At 30.6% G+C, this 17677-nt stretch overlaps 1 protein-coding gene across 1 annotated transcript in view; it reads left to right on the forward strand.

Annotated features, from left to right (window-relative positions):
* LOC106883701 (plasma membrane calcium-transporting ATPase 4) overlaps positions 1-17677 on the forward strand; it is a 291531-nt gene that overhangs the window by 201262 nt on the left and 72592 nt on the right. Inside the window, exons 6-8 of the mRNA XM_089360610.1 lie at positions 5333-5458; positions 6403-6546; positions 16211-16246. Coding sequence (XP_089216736.1) covers positions 5333-5458; positions 6403-6546; positions 16211-16246 — 306 coding nt within the window. The remainder of the gene's footprint in view (positions 1-5332; positions 5459-6402; positions 6547-16210; positions 16247-17677) is intronic.

Raw genomic sequence — 17677 nt, forward strand, 5'->3', positions numbered from 1 at the left:
TTTTTGGTTACAAATGACTAAGGAATATAGATTCTTTAATGCTCAAAATACCAACATTAGTATCAAAAGCCCAGAGAGAAACTATTGTAAGTTTTACATTCTGGCAAAGAACTCTATGAGCTGTAAAATTTTTGTTGTTATTTCTCATTGATTGGTTTTTCATATCCTGCTTGTGTAGATAACTTCTCAGAGCTGGTCCTGAGTAAATTAACTTGTATGTTCAGTTTTTCTCAAGTAGCAGTTATAAATACTTAGGTAACATATTCACTTAGTGTAGATCCTGATGTAACAGGTATTCTGGAATGTCTCCTATTCTTTTGTTCTGAATCTTCCATTCTTCTCTCCAGCTAAAATAGAAGAGTTATTTGTAATGGATAACAATATATAACATAGATAACCTTAAACTGTGCTAGTCAATATTTCATGCATTTAACCGGAAAATTTTGTCAAAATCCAAAAGAATACCTACTTTGAAAGAGGAGCCATGAACAGTTACAATCAAATTATAATACTAATAATAAAAAATTCCTTACATTTTACCTCATCAAAATCCTGAACTGGACTTAATTTTAAACTTAAATTTATTGTGTCTGATATCCAAAATCTCCCAACATCTCTGGAGAGATGTTGGGGAGATTTTCCACATACACAGATATGACATTGTTATTGCTACACTGCATAAATTATACGCCATTTCTGCTAATCATAACAAATGCACTTTAGCCTGAACATTATTTCCCTGTACCCTCTCTACCAGCTCAGTTATGTCGACAATGTTATTTATGATTCCATTTTAAGTGGCTGGATTGACATTGTATTTGAGATTATCAGGCTCAAGTATTGGTTTCTGTCCTACAACCCACTTCTCCAGCACTGAGTAAAGTATTTTCTTTTACCAGATGATTTGGTAACACCTTTTATCTCTTCAGTTCAAAACATGTTTGGTAGAGTTTAATTTTAGAATTTAACATGTATAATTTATAATTTCTCTAAAGTTCTAGTTAGCTTGTCACCAAGTGATCCCTATCATATTTTGAAACTTAATTTACAAGGAAATGCTTAGTGCTTTGTTTTAGTACAAAGCAATTTTTACCACTTAGTCTTGTAACTCTTCACTGATATAAATTTGTTAATTACTAATAATGTTAATTGTTTCTATAGGGTAAAAAGAAGCATTTGATTAATGGTTGCTTTTATTCTGTTGAATCTAAGTCAGTCCAGTGATGAATGATTCATTCCTACAATTTAGTTGTGTTGGCAGAATCTAAGAAATGGTATCCAGCAGCTCCAATAGATGACTATCCTGGTTGACTACAATTATATAATGAACACAATGACTATGCTAAACTATTGATCATATTGGTGATGAGTTCAAACCCAAATTATTGCTAATTTGCTTATACATTACTATTCTACCTTGCCTGATTGATAAATTGATAACATATGTTGCATTCCAACTTAATCAAAGATCATCCAACTGTAAAAAATAATTGCTACAACAAAAACCATTCTACAATTTGCGCATGAAAAACAGGCATAATTCCTTTAATTGCTTTAACAGACTTTCACAATCAACAAATTTAGTATTTAATTCTGGTTTTAGTTACATTAAGCAGATGAGTCAAATCTCCCATGATAATATACTAGTTTATTGCTGATATTTCTTCTTACAGGTAGAAATATCAGTCAGTACTGCAAATCAATAAATCCCGTTGTTAATTTTACAGTGAGGTTGCTACTTGCATAAATAAGTTATACAGCTCTGCATTACTTAATTCCAACTAGATAGACTCAGTGATTGCAAGTTGTGTATCTTGTCCTCAAACCCAGTGCAGTGATGTTATATGAACTACTAACCACAGGAGTTATTGTCCATTATTGGTACATTTGAAAATGGATGTAAAATTGCATCTGTGACTGCTACAAAAGTACATAAATGTTTATTTCACAGTGTACCTGGCTTAGTGATAAGGGGTTCCAACTACCCAAATCTCAGCAATATAAACATGAGAAATTCATATACAATAATATACATTTATTAGCAATAATAACTAAACCATGTAAATAAACAGATAGAAAAATAAACCAGTGAGAAGAAAAACAAATACACACGTCTCATAACACCTCAGCATATTTCCTTTCTACCACCAATTTTTAATTTTTTTTGTTTGTTTGTCTTGCTTTATACCTTCATCAGCAAAGGCATGCATTCACAGTTCTAGATTGTCAAAACCACATACCTTAAACCAGCTAAAGAATAAATAGTCAGACAGTTACTTGTTACACTCACTCAGAAAATGTAAAGTTCAGTTCCCAACCACATAGTTTCAGGTTCCGTCCCACTACACAGTATTTTGGGTATGTTTATTTTGTACTGTACCTCTGGACCAACCAAAGCTTTGAATGAGATTGGTTGATGAAAATTGAAAACATGTGAATGTGTATGTGTGTGTGTGCACATGCATATGTCTGTATGTTTGTTTGCAATTGCATTTATATGAAAGTCATGACATTCAAGTGTTGTTGCTGTTAGTATTTCTGTCAATAAATCATTGATTTGCTTTGTATCTTCAAAGTGGTATGAAATAAAAGATTTCTTACTTAAAAAAACTAAGAGTTAGCATCAGGTAGGACATCTAGCCATAAAACAATAACTAATACTAATATTTACCTAGCTCACACTAGCTTTGAAAAATGGATCTTGATATATAAAATATGCTTGTACTTGAATTTTTCCCTTTCTTATTAGTTGATATTGACTATTTATATGTTAATCACATATTGTTAGCAAATGCAAAAGATCTGCAGTAAATAAAGTAAAATTAGTTATGTCTACTCTCTCCCTTTCTCTCGTGTGTGTGTACAAGAGAAGAGAAGGAGAGCAAGTGAGAGAGAGAGAGAAAGGAAAAGATAGTAGAAATTGTTTCATCACCTGCATGATTCAAACACTTAGTGAATTCAATCTCCAGGCATCCTCTTATCTGTGTGAAGAGAATAGCATTATAAGAAATAGCACCAGGTTCATCAGCAAGGAAATCCAAATGTTCTCAGATATTTGGATTTCTTTGCTGTAAATTCTAAAACTGTGCTAACCACTACACCAAAGTGACAACCCAACATTGATTGACCAAATTAAGAGTCTTAACCTAAGTAGCTAAGATCACATATATCTTTCAATTTTGGTGGATTTGGTATGGAGGAAAGTGTTGTGTCCCTGACCATAACAGACCCTTTGAGATCTATGAGATCAATGTGTTTAACATTCCACATGAACAGTTACAACTCTGTTGAGAAAATCTGCGCAGGGAGCTTAAGAAGGTTGATGTTCTATTGGAAGGATTGTGATGGTTGGTATGGAATTGAGAAGTTGGAGATCTATATACTTGGGTGTATGATTCATGGAGACATATGATATTACTCAAATGTTTTGTGATTCAGCTAAATGGTGTGTACACCAGCAAAACCATATTGTACAAAAATTACCATAGAATGCAATAAAGGCCAATCCATAAATTTGTAATCATTAGTCATAAACATTACAGATGGATGAAACTCTTGTCTTTTTAATATACCTGATAATTATTGTGACTGGAAAACAACACTTGTTAATATAAAAACATTTAGATATAAACAGTAATATTTGAAAGTAGTTTTAGCATGCTTAACCAATGATACAAAACTGATGGTAATATTTTTACAAAAATCTAAGCAAAAAGAAAATGTTCCCAAGTGGAGTTACTATTCAAAGTGATAGATGAACAAAACATTATCACATATTTGGCTGGCTAAAAGGACCAGGGTCTCTTCTTTAGTCAAAATCATTACTTACATGATACCAATTCCATTTACAATTGTGTGAATCTGTAAAGATGAAATTTCAGGAAAATGAAACCATGTAGATAATGATTCTTGAAGGTTGTACATCATTTCTATACTTTTACATTGTGGAATTTCTAGTGCAATGGTTGGAACAGAAGCAGAACTGCTGTAGAAGTAACTTTTAAGACAACAGAACAAGCACATACCTAACCCACATAACAGATGGGAATTATTATAAAACTGATGTTCACTTTTGATGTTGATGATGATAACAACAACATTATTATATGTTCAAGAATGGCAGTGATGACAGAAGTTTTAAGCTTTGGTAACAATGATTAACTATAGATTGTCCCAAATAATTCCATGGATTCATGAAACCATCTCTGAGTGATGCAAATGTATTTTAAAATTCATTCATAAACAATTCTTAAATGTTTATCTCATTCTTGCATGGTGTCATAAATTTAAATATACATGCCTTACACACGTGTGAACACATGCACAGTTCTATATCTGTTGTCTGTCAGTTTAATACTTATTAGAGCTGCATCTATTGTCAATCAATCAGAAGTGGCAAGTTAAAAGTACTGCTAATTCTGTTCTAGGCATTGATCTCAGAAACACATTGTTGTAGTAGCTAAGTTTCCAGAACAATATTGGCAATGATTGGAATTATTTCAGCTAAATGTGTTTAAACATAACCATAAGTAAAGTTGTTAACAGTATTCATGAGAAGCAATATGAGATCTATGTACAGGTCAATGGCTGAAGTCAAAATATAAACATAAAGGTGCTAACTCTAATAATTCATATAGTAATTTTTTTTTTTTACAACAGATATTTATTTATTCTTTGTTTACACTGATAACCTTCTTGCAATTACTTCAAACCACGCCTACTCCTATTCATTTTATTCATTTTATCTAACACCTTTCACTCCTCTTCATCCTTCTATACACAGGTGTAGAAATTAGAGTGCAAGAGTTATCTACACTGCATATGGGTTACATGCAGCATAGATAACTTTCATCACACATACATTATTCTTATGAATATTCTGCAATTTTAGATTCATTTACCAGAAGTCACAACACATTGCTCTACTCATGTATCTGCAACAGTACAACTGCCATTCATATCTATTCAAAAATACATCCAAATGAAAGTGAGAAGTCTTCACTCAACAAGCTACAACCTTTGTATCCACTCTCACTTTTAGTTTCTTCTGAACTATCCTAAACAATATACTGTCCTAAGCCTACTTAACATACTTGCACTTCATTCTTTTATCATTCTCCTCATAAAAATTAGATAATTCTTCTTCTTCAAATCTGCTGTCTTTGATGCTTGCTTCCCTATCAATATCCCCTAGTTGAATTCCATATATATCAGCCTCACGAATCTTGGCAATCATTTATATGAACACTGCTACCCATCTGAATAACAAAAAAATTATGTAATAGTTTATCTCTTTGTTTCTTACACTAAATAATTTGTATCATTTTTACAGGTGATTTGCTTCCCTCTGATGGTGTCCTTATTCAGTGCAATGATTTAAAAATAGATGAAAGTTCGTTGACTGGTGAATCTGACCATGTGAAAAAGAGTGTAGAGTGTGATCCTATTCTCTTATCTGGTGAGTTTCCTTTTTATAAACCATTTTCTAATTTCATTACATCAGTCTCCATTATGATGGGTTCTGAAATTTAAAATGAAATGATTTCTTTCTAATGGTATTATGTATGATGTTTTTCACTCAACTACATAATGTAAGTTATTTTTTAACTGCACCGAGCTTCAGTATTCTGCAGTTTTTATCACTAAAAATTTATATCATGCCATAAAAAATAGGAGTCCTCCTTTATCTGGTTAATTCTTATCAAAGGTTTTTATCTATATCTTAGCATTTTATAAGGTGAAACATTTTTTTGCTTTCAAGGTTCAGACAATTTCTGATATTGCCTTAATTATTCTTAAAATTACTTTGTAGTAAATCTGTAATACTGCATGGTTTTATATTTTGACAATATGCAAACATAATTATTTGTAATCTGTAACTACAAGTTCACTTTCATTTATATATATATATTTAGTGATATCTATGAGAATTCCATGCTTTAATTTAAAAGTGCAGCTAGAGTTTAACTATCTAAATATTTTGTTTAAAAAAGAAATATAGTTCAGCCATTAACCCTTTTGTTACCATATTTCTGTCAACATGTGCCGTCTTTGTTTCAATTAATTTTTAAAATAATGAAGTATTTAGTAAAATAACTTTCTCGTTATTAAGCTTGGATCTGGAACAAATTAGCATAAAATTTTTATAGAAAATTATAATTTAGACGACTTTAAAATAGTAAGTTTATGTCATGGATTGAAACAAGTCATCAAGTAAAAGAGGAGAAAAATCAGAATATGTTATGCAATGTTATTACCTGTTTGGACTAATAAACAAGCCACAAGCATATCTGAACTGGTAATAACATTGCATTTATACATATCACTGCTTAGCGATCCTACTTCATAGAATATATTATGTTATATTAATGAAAATTTTGGGGTTTTTTTTTCCTTCACTAGGAACTCATGTAATGGAAGGAAGTGGTAAAATGCTAATTACGGCTGTGGGCATTAACTCTCAAACTGGCATCATTTTTGCTCTGCTTGGTGCATCTAATCAAGATGACAAAGAAACAAAGAAAAAGAAGAAAGGTGAAGAAGGAGGTAACTTTATATTTTTATTATGTAACACAAAATAGCTTGCTTTTTTGAAGAAAAAAAATTACAATTCATAGATTCTATTGCTTTTTGTATGCTCCAAAAAGTACTTTGTTCCTGATATCTTAATATTTTTCAGGAAATACATCAGTCAAATTATCTTTCTTTGTCAAAACTTTAAAACCATTATATGGATGGATTGTGTATATATTGAAATTTGTAGTAAGTCTTCAGTAAAAAAAATTGAGACACTAAGTTATTGTAATTGTGCAAAATACATAATTAGTGCTAATGGATAAAAGTTCATTCTTATCCTTTCCTTCCGGTTTGTTTTTATGGCTGTAGTGGATCTCCATCATTCAACCATAAGGCTTTAGTTGTTCAGTCAACTGAATTGCTTGCTCCTGAATTAATGTGTAAAAGATTGGGCATCCCATAGACATAGGTACTCTCAACCCTTTAGCATTTAAACTGGCTATATCTGTCCAAAATATTCTACCTGTTTTATGTTGAAACCAGCTAGATCTCATACTTATTCTTCAATGTTGTTCTAAAATTAAACAGTCACATGCACATAAAAAGCACTAAGTCCACTCTGCTGAGTGGTTGGTGTTAGGAAGGACATCCAGCTGTAAAAATCCTGCCAAAACAATCACAGAAGTCCAGTGCAGGCTTCAGCCTGGCTAGCTCTTGTGGTACCATCCCACCCATGCTAGCATGGAACACAGACGTTAAATGATGATGATAATGATCACTGGAATCTCCAAGCTACACAAAAGTGTATTATTAATTCAAAACAATGGGAATAAATATGAACATAATTTACAGTAGGTTAAACATAATTTACAAGCGGAATAATTGTGAAAAGGCTATTCTTTTAAAATTTTAAATCAGTTAATATCACCAAATTTTCCTCTGTTCAGAGGACTTACTTTTTAGAAGTAAGCAGTGAGATACAATTGCTGTATGTTAACATTGATCTCCTAACCACAATCTTGAGTGTCATCCGTCAACCATTATATTGTGCTTTGAGCCAACAAATGTAATCCTGCTTGTAACAGTTTGCATGATTGATAAAGAGGTCTACTCCTATTTATTGGACTGGATTACTGGCATTAGATAACTCATCTTGTTGTAAGGACTTCAAAAATATCCAAATTCAAAGAAAAAAAGATCCTTACAAAATAAGCTTAAAATACATATACATAGATATAAACATTGAAAACCTACCAAAATTATTAAGATGCATAGCAGTAACTTAGTTACATTTGGAAGATGCTTATAAATAGGGATGTACATTTAGTAAATTTGATATTAATGATAGCAACAATAACAAAAGGTTCAGATAATATTATACAAAGTACCAGCTTGAGAGAAGATCATGAATTAGTAGTGATGAGGAAGTCTCTATACAGATTTCTCATTTCCATCATCATAAAAAGGCAAGCGTTTACATATACATCCTGATTTCTTGGTCAAACTACTGCCACATTCACTGACCATATTTAATGCTTCATGACATTTCGAAAGAGAATACAAGACTGGAACTTAGCCTGGAAAGGAAAGAAATAAAGGAAGTCAAAAGCTAAGACTGTTTGACCAGGTGAATTTTTGTTGCTGAATTTGGACACTATTGTGAACTTATAATAAAATTTTAGTTTCTTTTTGACCTAATTGAAATATTCAAGATGTTCAAATATTGAAAGTTTACATAAATTTCAAGAAAATACATACTCCATTCTAAACAAGCAAAAAAGTAGGGATTTTTTTTTATCTACTATATTCAAAACAACTGTATGTTAATTTATATGAGTGTGTGTGTGTGTATATATGTATATATATATATATATATGTGTGTGTGTGTGTGTATTTATATAAAATATTGTTAGCATAAAATATATTAAACTGACAACATTGTTGTATGTGGATATGTCTATGTACATTGATCATATTTGCCAGTTAATTAGCTTCATAAATACTTGTCATTGATAACTTATCAGATTTCTCTATTTCAGCAGGAACTTCTAATTTCAATTGTTTCTTTCAATTTAGGTGTATTGAATTGTGTCATCTGCAGCTATTCATAGAACACACTTCTAAAGAGTCTTCTTTTTCAGGTCCAATTTACAGCACTGCTTCTCTCTCAAATTTTTCTAAATTTGATGATTTTTGTAAGCACACGCTCAGAGATTGATTTAAAATTCTAGTTGTCTCACTTTAAAGAAAAAATGCTGTCAAGTCTGATTCCATCTCACTCCCACTTTAAAGCTAATTATATAGAAGCTTCTGGCAAAGCATTAATATTAGAGCACCACAATCTTTAAAATTCAGCATCCATAGTAAATATCCAGAAATATGCAGTGAAACAGTTGAGGCATGTTTATTCAGATGATCTGGGTGTATAATTCGGAATAAAAATTCAAAGAAGGATGTGGATTCCAAAAGTCCATAGAGAGTTAAGGTGTTAAGAAAGAAATGTGAAGAATTTTAAGAAAAGGAAGACATCTGGAAGAATGGTATTAAATATTGGGCTGAAATACTGATGAAAGGTTGTTATAGAAGGCAATCAAAGAGAAGGCAAAGATGATATTGGATTGAACTAGAATCAGTTAACCTTAAATTATATGTTCCTGTCACTTGAATGTTACTTTGAAACTATCATTTTCATGGGAGGTGGGGGGAAATCCTCACCTCCTCCACTTCTCTCTGTATTCAAATGCTAGGTTTTCTACATATAATGGGGAATTTCCTAAGGTTATATCAGCTGTAATAAAATATATTGACTGTTATATTTTTACAACAGTGGTTGATGTAAACTTTTCTTAGTGAAAATTACCAAAACTTGCTTTTAGTTTTAAAATATGAGTTTCAAAATTAATTCCAAAATATCACTGAGAGCATGTTGACCCTTTTAGGGGTTCCAAATAAAATAGTTTTCTTTCATTTTTTTCTCTACTTCATAAATCTTTACTAATTTTCATATTAAAATTAAGGTATTAATTTATTAACATATGAAAATATATAATTAAGATAAATAAATTGTATATTGCTGCATGTTTTGGTATCTTTTCTGTTAATTGCTTTAATGAATATTAAATATGAATGTCCCATACTCTTACCTTTATGCTACATTTAGTCAAAAGCTAAATGAACAGCTGACAAAAAAAAGAATTTTTATCTAAGAAACAAATTTCTTTGAACTCAGTTAAACATCTAAAAAAGAATTAAGCACTATTGATTAGCTGTTTAATCTTTTTTTATTGTTTTGTTTTTTTATATATAAGACCAAAGGTGAAATGAAATAGGTTTCAGAATAAACAGGTTTAGAGCCAATCAAATCAATTGTATTCTTCTACTGACTTAGGAATAGTCGAACTTACAATTTAAGAATTAGTTAAAGATGTTTCTATTTAAATGATGAGGAAATAATTTTTTTCTCCACTCCCAGATGCATAAATGAATTATTTTTCAGTTTCCTTTTTATTAGTTTTTTTTTTATAATTTCATATTTTATTTCAAATGTATTGTGCATGTTATTCTTTTGAGCTTGTCTTCATGCAGGTGAATTTTATTGCAAATTCTTTTTTTTTTATTGACAAGCATGCTTAGCATCCTAAAACAACTCTAAGCATCTCAATTGGTCTGCACTGTGATTTAAAATTAGCTCTTAAAATATAGAAGTATTGATTAGTTTGCCTAATATAAAATCTTTAGAATGTTGCCATTTAAGTACCTGCTAAGAAATATACAGATTTTAAAAGAAAAAAAAAAGATAATGTAATTGGGAAAGTTTGATCCGGCAGTTTTATGCTGACTTTAATGCCAGTTTACCATTTAGGTTTTTTTGTTTTTTTTAAATCTGAAATCTAAATGTTTGGTATTATTTGTTACCAAATACATACATCAGCCAAAATATATTAACCTGGCTACTAAACTCTGCAGGTTTTTCTGCACAAAATTGGTATTTTTATTTTCAAAATCAATAGGATAGTATTGTTATTTATAGATTCATAGTATAAAGTATTCTCATCATTGATATAAATGATTATATAATCCAAACATGTAATATTTCATACATCTGAGTTGTTTCCAAAACAGTCAAAATGTTGAGTAACTTTACATGCAATTGATGGGTAACCTACCTAAGGTCATTCAATCATCTAGAAATAATAAGCTAAATCTTCCCCCCAGATCATACTTGCTTTGCTATACCATCTTAAGAAGAAAAAAAAAGGCCTGTCCTTAGTTCCTTGCACATAGAAAAAATATAGGATGGTCATGACTGGAATGCCTTTTGATCATAAACCTTTTTGATCAAGGCTTAGAGCTAAACAAAAATAACTGTATATTCATAGGTTATAGTGCCTAATTTGCAATTATAGTCTTTTTATTTCTATGAAATGAATATATTATGCACATCTACATACCATACAGTCATACAGAAATTTTTTTTTAATATTCTTCCATGTGTGTTAATACTTAATTTTTAGTTCATAAATTTACAGTGATGGCAATTATTTTTCTACCTAAACATTATTCTTTGACAAACTCCTTAACTTACTGGCTGCAATCATGTCATTATTATAGCAACTGTAAATCCTTAAAAACTAACCAATCGGTTTATAAGTTGTATTTGATAGTTAAGCAAGAGAACATTTCAATTAATGGCTTGTATTTATACAAATTTTAATTAAAATGCTTCCTTATCATCATTTTAATGTCTGCTTTTTCATGCTTGCATGGGTTGGACAGAGTATATTGAAGCAGATTTTCTACAATCAGATGCCCTTCCTGTTGCCAACCCTCACTTGCTTCCAAGCAAGGTGTCTTTCTCCATGGTCAGACATGATTTCATAGATTATTGGAAATGAATGACACAGCTTGTGTGACATTGAAATTCATTTACAACTATCACATAATGTCATGACAAGGAGATGCAAACATACATACACACACATACACACATGCATATGTATGTATATAGACTACAAACCTGTTTCAGTTCTGCCAAATCCTCTAGCAAGGCTTTGGTTAGCTTGGGACTACAGTAGAAGACACTTGGTCAAGCTATACAGTGGGACTGAACCCAAAACCATATGGCTGGGAAGCAAACTTCTTAATCAAACAGACACGTCTGTGTATGTATGTATGTATGTGTGTGTGTGTGTGTGCGTGTATGGATAGTTACAAATTGCTCAGATTGTAGTTGACACTTAAATTAATAGGTTACACTATCTCTAAAGTAGATAAATTCTAATGAAGAAAGTATTAAAACTTTTATATGGTCATAATTGATTTACAATGTACCTGTTTCCTACATGTTAGAAATAAAGAGAAAGATAGTCACATTTCCAGTATAACAAAAAAAGAGAATTAATCATTTTAAGGTCATCAAGATCAATTAAAATTATATTTCTCTTTATAATCGATCAGCAATCAACATATCAAATCGTTTGCCATTGACAAACATAAACGCTTCAATGCATTCAATTTTCAAAATTTAACAGTTTATTTCTTCTTTCTTTCTTTTTTTTTCCTACTATTTAACATAAAATATTTCTGCTAGAGACAATTAGTGTATCTTATCCAGTGCTCCCCTTCCCCCCTCTCCACCTCCAAACTTTGCATGTGTATATGTTACCCACCTCATGTATTTAACATTGTTTTCATAATAGGTGTTCTGCCAAGTTTTGCTACTGCAGCCAGACCTTGGTATATAAGTGTTTGTTACTTGCTAGTGTTTACATTTAATCTTATGGTTTGCTAGGAATCATTTCGGCAGTTTCTTGTTTGGATTAACTCTAGAAATAGACAATAACCAATAATTGTTGTTGTTATCATCATTATTATTATTATTATTATTATTATTATTATTATTATTATTATTATTAATCTGTTCAATGATCTAAATGAACTTCTACATGTTAACTTCACTGTATTGTTGGACACTGATCTGAATTCATATTTTCTATGAACATCTTTAATATATTATGAAATGTATGCTACAAATATTTTGTATTTAATTCAGAAGTCTTTGCACACTATATCCTGACTTTTACACCATTTTAGAGAAATTTTAGAGAAATTGTTTGGTTATTCCAATATGGAGTGTAAGCAACATTTTATACAGTCCATTAGTCTAAAATTACAACTCTTTTTATACAAATAGTTTTTTTTGTTTTTTCTTTTAATTACTCTTTAGATTTTAGCCTACTGTTGTGCAGTAATTAAATTTATAAATAACAGAAATAATTTAATTTAGATGAGTTAATTGTATAATCAATGAATTTAAGTCAATATTTCTGCTTCATGTTTAAGTATGGAAAGTAACACGTGAAGATTGTTACTTCTGTTCCAGTTTTGACTGAAGGTATTTATTGCTTTCTTTAAATGACCAAGCCAAGTAATATAATTTTGTAGGTATGAACAATGTATGCTATGTCAATAAATATAAATGTGGATAATGATAATGATGATTTAAATTTGACATGGATTTTTTTGTCAATTTCAAAAGAAAAATTTTAACATGGAGTGGAACATTAAACCAACAAAGCACTACTCCTTCCTCTCCCAATGCTGTCATTCTTTGTTAGACTGCTAAAGCATTTTCACATCTTCTTTCATGGTTACACAAATTTTTAAATGCCTTATTCATAACACAGTTCTTCTTACGCATTCTATATAGTCAGCTACTCTTGGCTAATATTCTCCTGTCCCTATAGTATACCTCCCATCAACAATCATTTTCATCTAGATACTTGTGTCCAATTTTGAGAGCTGAGCTCCAATTATATTTAGTTTTCCTGAAGACTATTGTTTCTAGACCATTCCAGATTGGAAATAAGGATGAATAGATGAAGCTGGGGCAATTAGTATTTAAATTGAATTATTTCAGCTTGTCAGAGAGAAAAAGCATGCAAGCAGTAATTTACAGAGGAATACTTGTCTAAAGCAGAAAGATTGGACATAGTTTAGATGGAAAGGTTAACATTATTGAATTAAAGAGAGAAAAATGGTACAATATTAAAAAGGTTTGTTTGAGGATTATATAGAGTCTGTGGTGTCACTGATTGATGGAGAACCAGTGAGTGGAATTTCTCAAGGCTTTCAGTTGCTATGTTTTGTTGTTTGGGTGTGAATTCTTTCTACCTATTGCTGATTTCTCTCAAGTTTTGTTGGCTGATTTTATTTCCTACGTAGCTATTGCCAGCTTCTAATGAACTATTCCATGATTTGGTTATACATTAGTTGTAAGGATTGTTTCTCTCATTTGCTTAACATTCTCAAAGGTGTTAGGAATGACACTCAATTAATGTCATAAATCGTCAATGGAACTGTTAGGGGTCCAACTAAATAACTTGAAAGTCAGTTTGATCATGTCAGTAGTAAGATGACATCTATTATGTATAATTGATCAAATAATTTCATGGGTGAAAGCACCTTAACCTTTGAGTTTGACATAATTTTGGAGTGTGGGAGAGATCAAACATGTTCAGAGACTTGGAAAACTGATCAAGACAAATTTAGTAAGAAAATTTGCTGCAAGTACAAGCTGTTCAGAATTGTACTGAAGCTTCACTTGAGCTTTGACAATCTAATTACATGCTTACAGGTGTCGTTGAATTTGGTTATCTGCTCAGTTCAGAAAAAGACTACTTCAGCAGATGCACATTGAGGCATGAGAAAGTGGAAACTAAACACTGTTATGGGAAATCATTGTCAGAAAAAAACTTGATTGACATAAATACAATAATTTTCTTTTTAAGCCTTCAGTTAGCTCTGATCTAAGAGATTCTAACCAGGATCATTCCTTTTTGTTTTCTGAGCATAATATATCTGGAATTATGTCCTTTATATCATTTCTTTTCTAAGACAAAGATTGTGACTTGATAAAGATTTCTTCAACAGACCAAGTGACTCCCTTGGGTTTGATTGAGCAGTGGTTAGATTAATGTGCCACTTTCAGGACAGTGTTTGAGAAAAGAATGTGGGGTTGTTGGTTATTATGGATGTAATCAGTTACAAGAAGTGTAGTTAATGTTGTGGTCAAATTAATGATTAGGACTGTTTTTATAGATAGGGGGAAAATGTCAAGCACGCTAAACCTGGAACCAGTAAACATAATTTCTCCTTAATGATTATTTGTAAATTATAGTAATCTTTCTGCATTTTCTTTCTCACATTAGTTATATAGAATACTTCTATTTGCCTGCCATCATGTTGCTTTATTTTTCTTCTATACATTTGTCATTTGGAACAAACTGCTTGCATAGATTCTCATTGCTTATGGTGTTTAAAATTTTAGATGAGTAACTTATGTTTAATCATTGAGATGTATGATAGGTTTGTCCTTTTACTAGCGACATGATATTAAAATAAAATCTACAAAAGCTCAGTGTATCAGTATAATGTTAACTTGTCTATATTAAAAGCTTGTAAATCTAGAGTTGTTTTAAATACATTATACTATAGACATTATAGTCAAAAACTATTACATCCTTTTCTTTCTTTTGGTTTACATAAATAACATATTTATCTAGCTGTTATAAATAAAAACTGAAATAATTTCTATGTGATGTGTAACTATAACAATAACATCTGTTCTACTGTCATGTCACTTTGTAATTCTCATCTACATTTAAAATTTTCTAAATCATATGTACCATCTAAATATAAGCATAAATTAAAAAGTATTTAAGATATTTTTGTCAGTTGAAGTGTCAGGCCGAGAATAAGTATTCAAAGAATATCTCTTCTAAACTTTCAAACCACTTTCTATAATTTCACTTATCTCCAAAATTTCTTCAGTTATTTTGTAATTTTCTCTCTAATACAGCATTTGGGAGAAATATTTATTATGTGCACGTGCACACACACACACACAAATTTTTGTTATACCTGTACATTTTTTAAACAACTTACAAACAAGTAGTTCTTGCCACACCAACAATTCTTGTCTTATACTCATCTTAACCCCAATCATCTTCTGATGTCATAGCTAAAATTTACTCTTGTAAGAAAATAACTTCCTAGAGAAGTATAGTTTTTTCTTTAGCAAGAATATTGGAACTGTTTCATAAAAAAAAAAAGTCTGAAGTGTTGTAGAAACAGTTTAAAACCTATTTTCCATTTTGCAAAGCAACAGCAAGTAATTTGGTATATTGAATTTTCACCTTTATACACATATTAACAATGGGTTTTAATTAAAAATAGTAAATCAAGTAGTTTGCAATAAAATTACTACACTATAATCCCAAAAGGAATAATTAGTTAAATAAATACTTAATAACTTCTCTTATGTTTCTTAGTTAAGATTATATTATAAAGTTGTTAACCTTTTCCAATTTGGACATATTTGGTAGTTACATTTATTGTGTGTTTGTGTATTTAGTCAGGCTGAAAAATATACTGTGCAAAGCAAATGGTATAAATATAAATGGGAATTTTATGTTTATCAACTGAATTTTTGAAAACTTGTAATTATCAAAATTTTTTATATTTTGTGGCTTTTTCTTTTTTTTTTTTTTTCTTTTACTAAAATGTAGTTGTCCAAAAGGAAGCTGCCGATGTTTAAGTCATGTTCAAACGCTTGTTCTTGGATTTGTGACTTGTGCCAAATTTTTTTGTGTGTCAACTAATTGTGTTTTGCTGCTTTTATCTTTGCTTCCAGGAGCACAGTGTAATCCACCTGGACAAAATGTACCATGTAAGTTTCTCACCCAATTTTGTGCTGCCAACAATTGCTGGTTGCCATTGCCAACTTTTGTGCTCTGATGTGATTGGTCGTATATGTCTGTGCGTGCTTGTTATGTATGATAGCTTCTGTAGCTGCCGCTGCTGTTTTGACTTAACTCTTGCACTGTTTGTTGTTTCACTGTGGTGGTTATATTGCTGTAGTTGTTCAAACTACTTTGGAAATAGGCATTCTTGTTCACTTTTCCTTAACTCTAATTAAAATCTCATCTGATGAATGGAATATCCATTGACAATGGTCATGGTTGACTTGAATACATCAGAGAAAAACTAAACTATCTACTTCGCATTTTTTTTTTCTCGCTTCTGGCTTAGGGTTATGAAATCCAATTATTTAAATAAAAATCTATTTAGAGTGTTATTGTGGCAAGTGTTTATGAAGTTTTTACAAAAAGGTTGCCTCACTCTAAAGCAAATTAGATTTTGGTTGTGGAGTCACTACTCTTTGCAATTCCACACTGATTTCCCCCTAGCCCCCTTTTTTTTAACTTTTTTTTTTTAGTTTGGCTCAAAGTCACCTAAAATAAAATACTTAATACTATTTTAAACATACCACCTGCAGTTATTCCCCAATATCAAATTGTTGATGTTTTACTTTCACATCTTGTATTTCAAGAATGCCTTCTTTTGCTCCAAATTAATGATCTACCTGTAATCCTTTTTACCTTTCTGTATATCTTTTCACATTTCTAACATCTTTAGTTAATTTTCTTTCCTTTTTTTTTTTCTGAAAAAAAAAACATCCTCATCATTTTAAGTATCTCTAAAATAAATAGCTTGATAAGAAATGAAATTAGAATTCAAATAAATTAAGTAAATCGCTAAAACTATATTTGAAAACTAGTTATATATTATCAGTAAATAATGCAAAACAAAAGCAGAAGTTGTGCGTAACTATTTACATAGAATTCTGTTTTGATATTGTTGAATTAATAACAAGAAAACTAATTTTTATAATCTTGTATGTGATTGATTGAAATTAAAACTTAAGACGATACAATCTATTACAGATTTTATGCATGTTTCAATATAAACGTTATTATATATATATATATGCATGTCCATCTATGAAGAATTTTCTAATTTAATGTTTCTTTAAGTATTCGAATTATTTAAGTTTCTTTTGTTGCTACTATTTTAAGATACTCTAAATATCCTCTTTGCTATTTCTGGTACATTAAACATCTTTGCTGCTTCAACACTCATTTTCAATATTACATTTGTCTGCCCTGCTGTTTAGGCTCATAATGGAGTCAGCTATAACTGAACATTCTTAGTGCTTTTTTGTTTTTTCTTCCTTCCCCCTCCCTTCAAATATCCATCACCTATCAAGCTTCTGCTTTAAAAGTTAACACTAAATGCAAGAGCTATGTCCTTAAAGCAT

The sequence above is a fragment of the Octopus bimaculoides genome, chromosome 11, assembly GCF_046866305.1.
Source record: "Octopus bimaculoides isolate indiv1 chromosome 11, ASM4686630v1, whole genome shotgun sequence".
NCBI classification, from domain to species: Eukaryota; Metazoa; Mollusca; class Cephalopoda; order Octopoda; family Octopodidae; genus Octopus; species Octopus bimaculoides.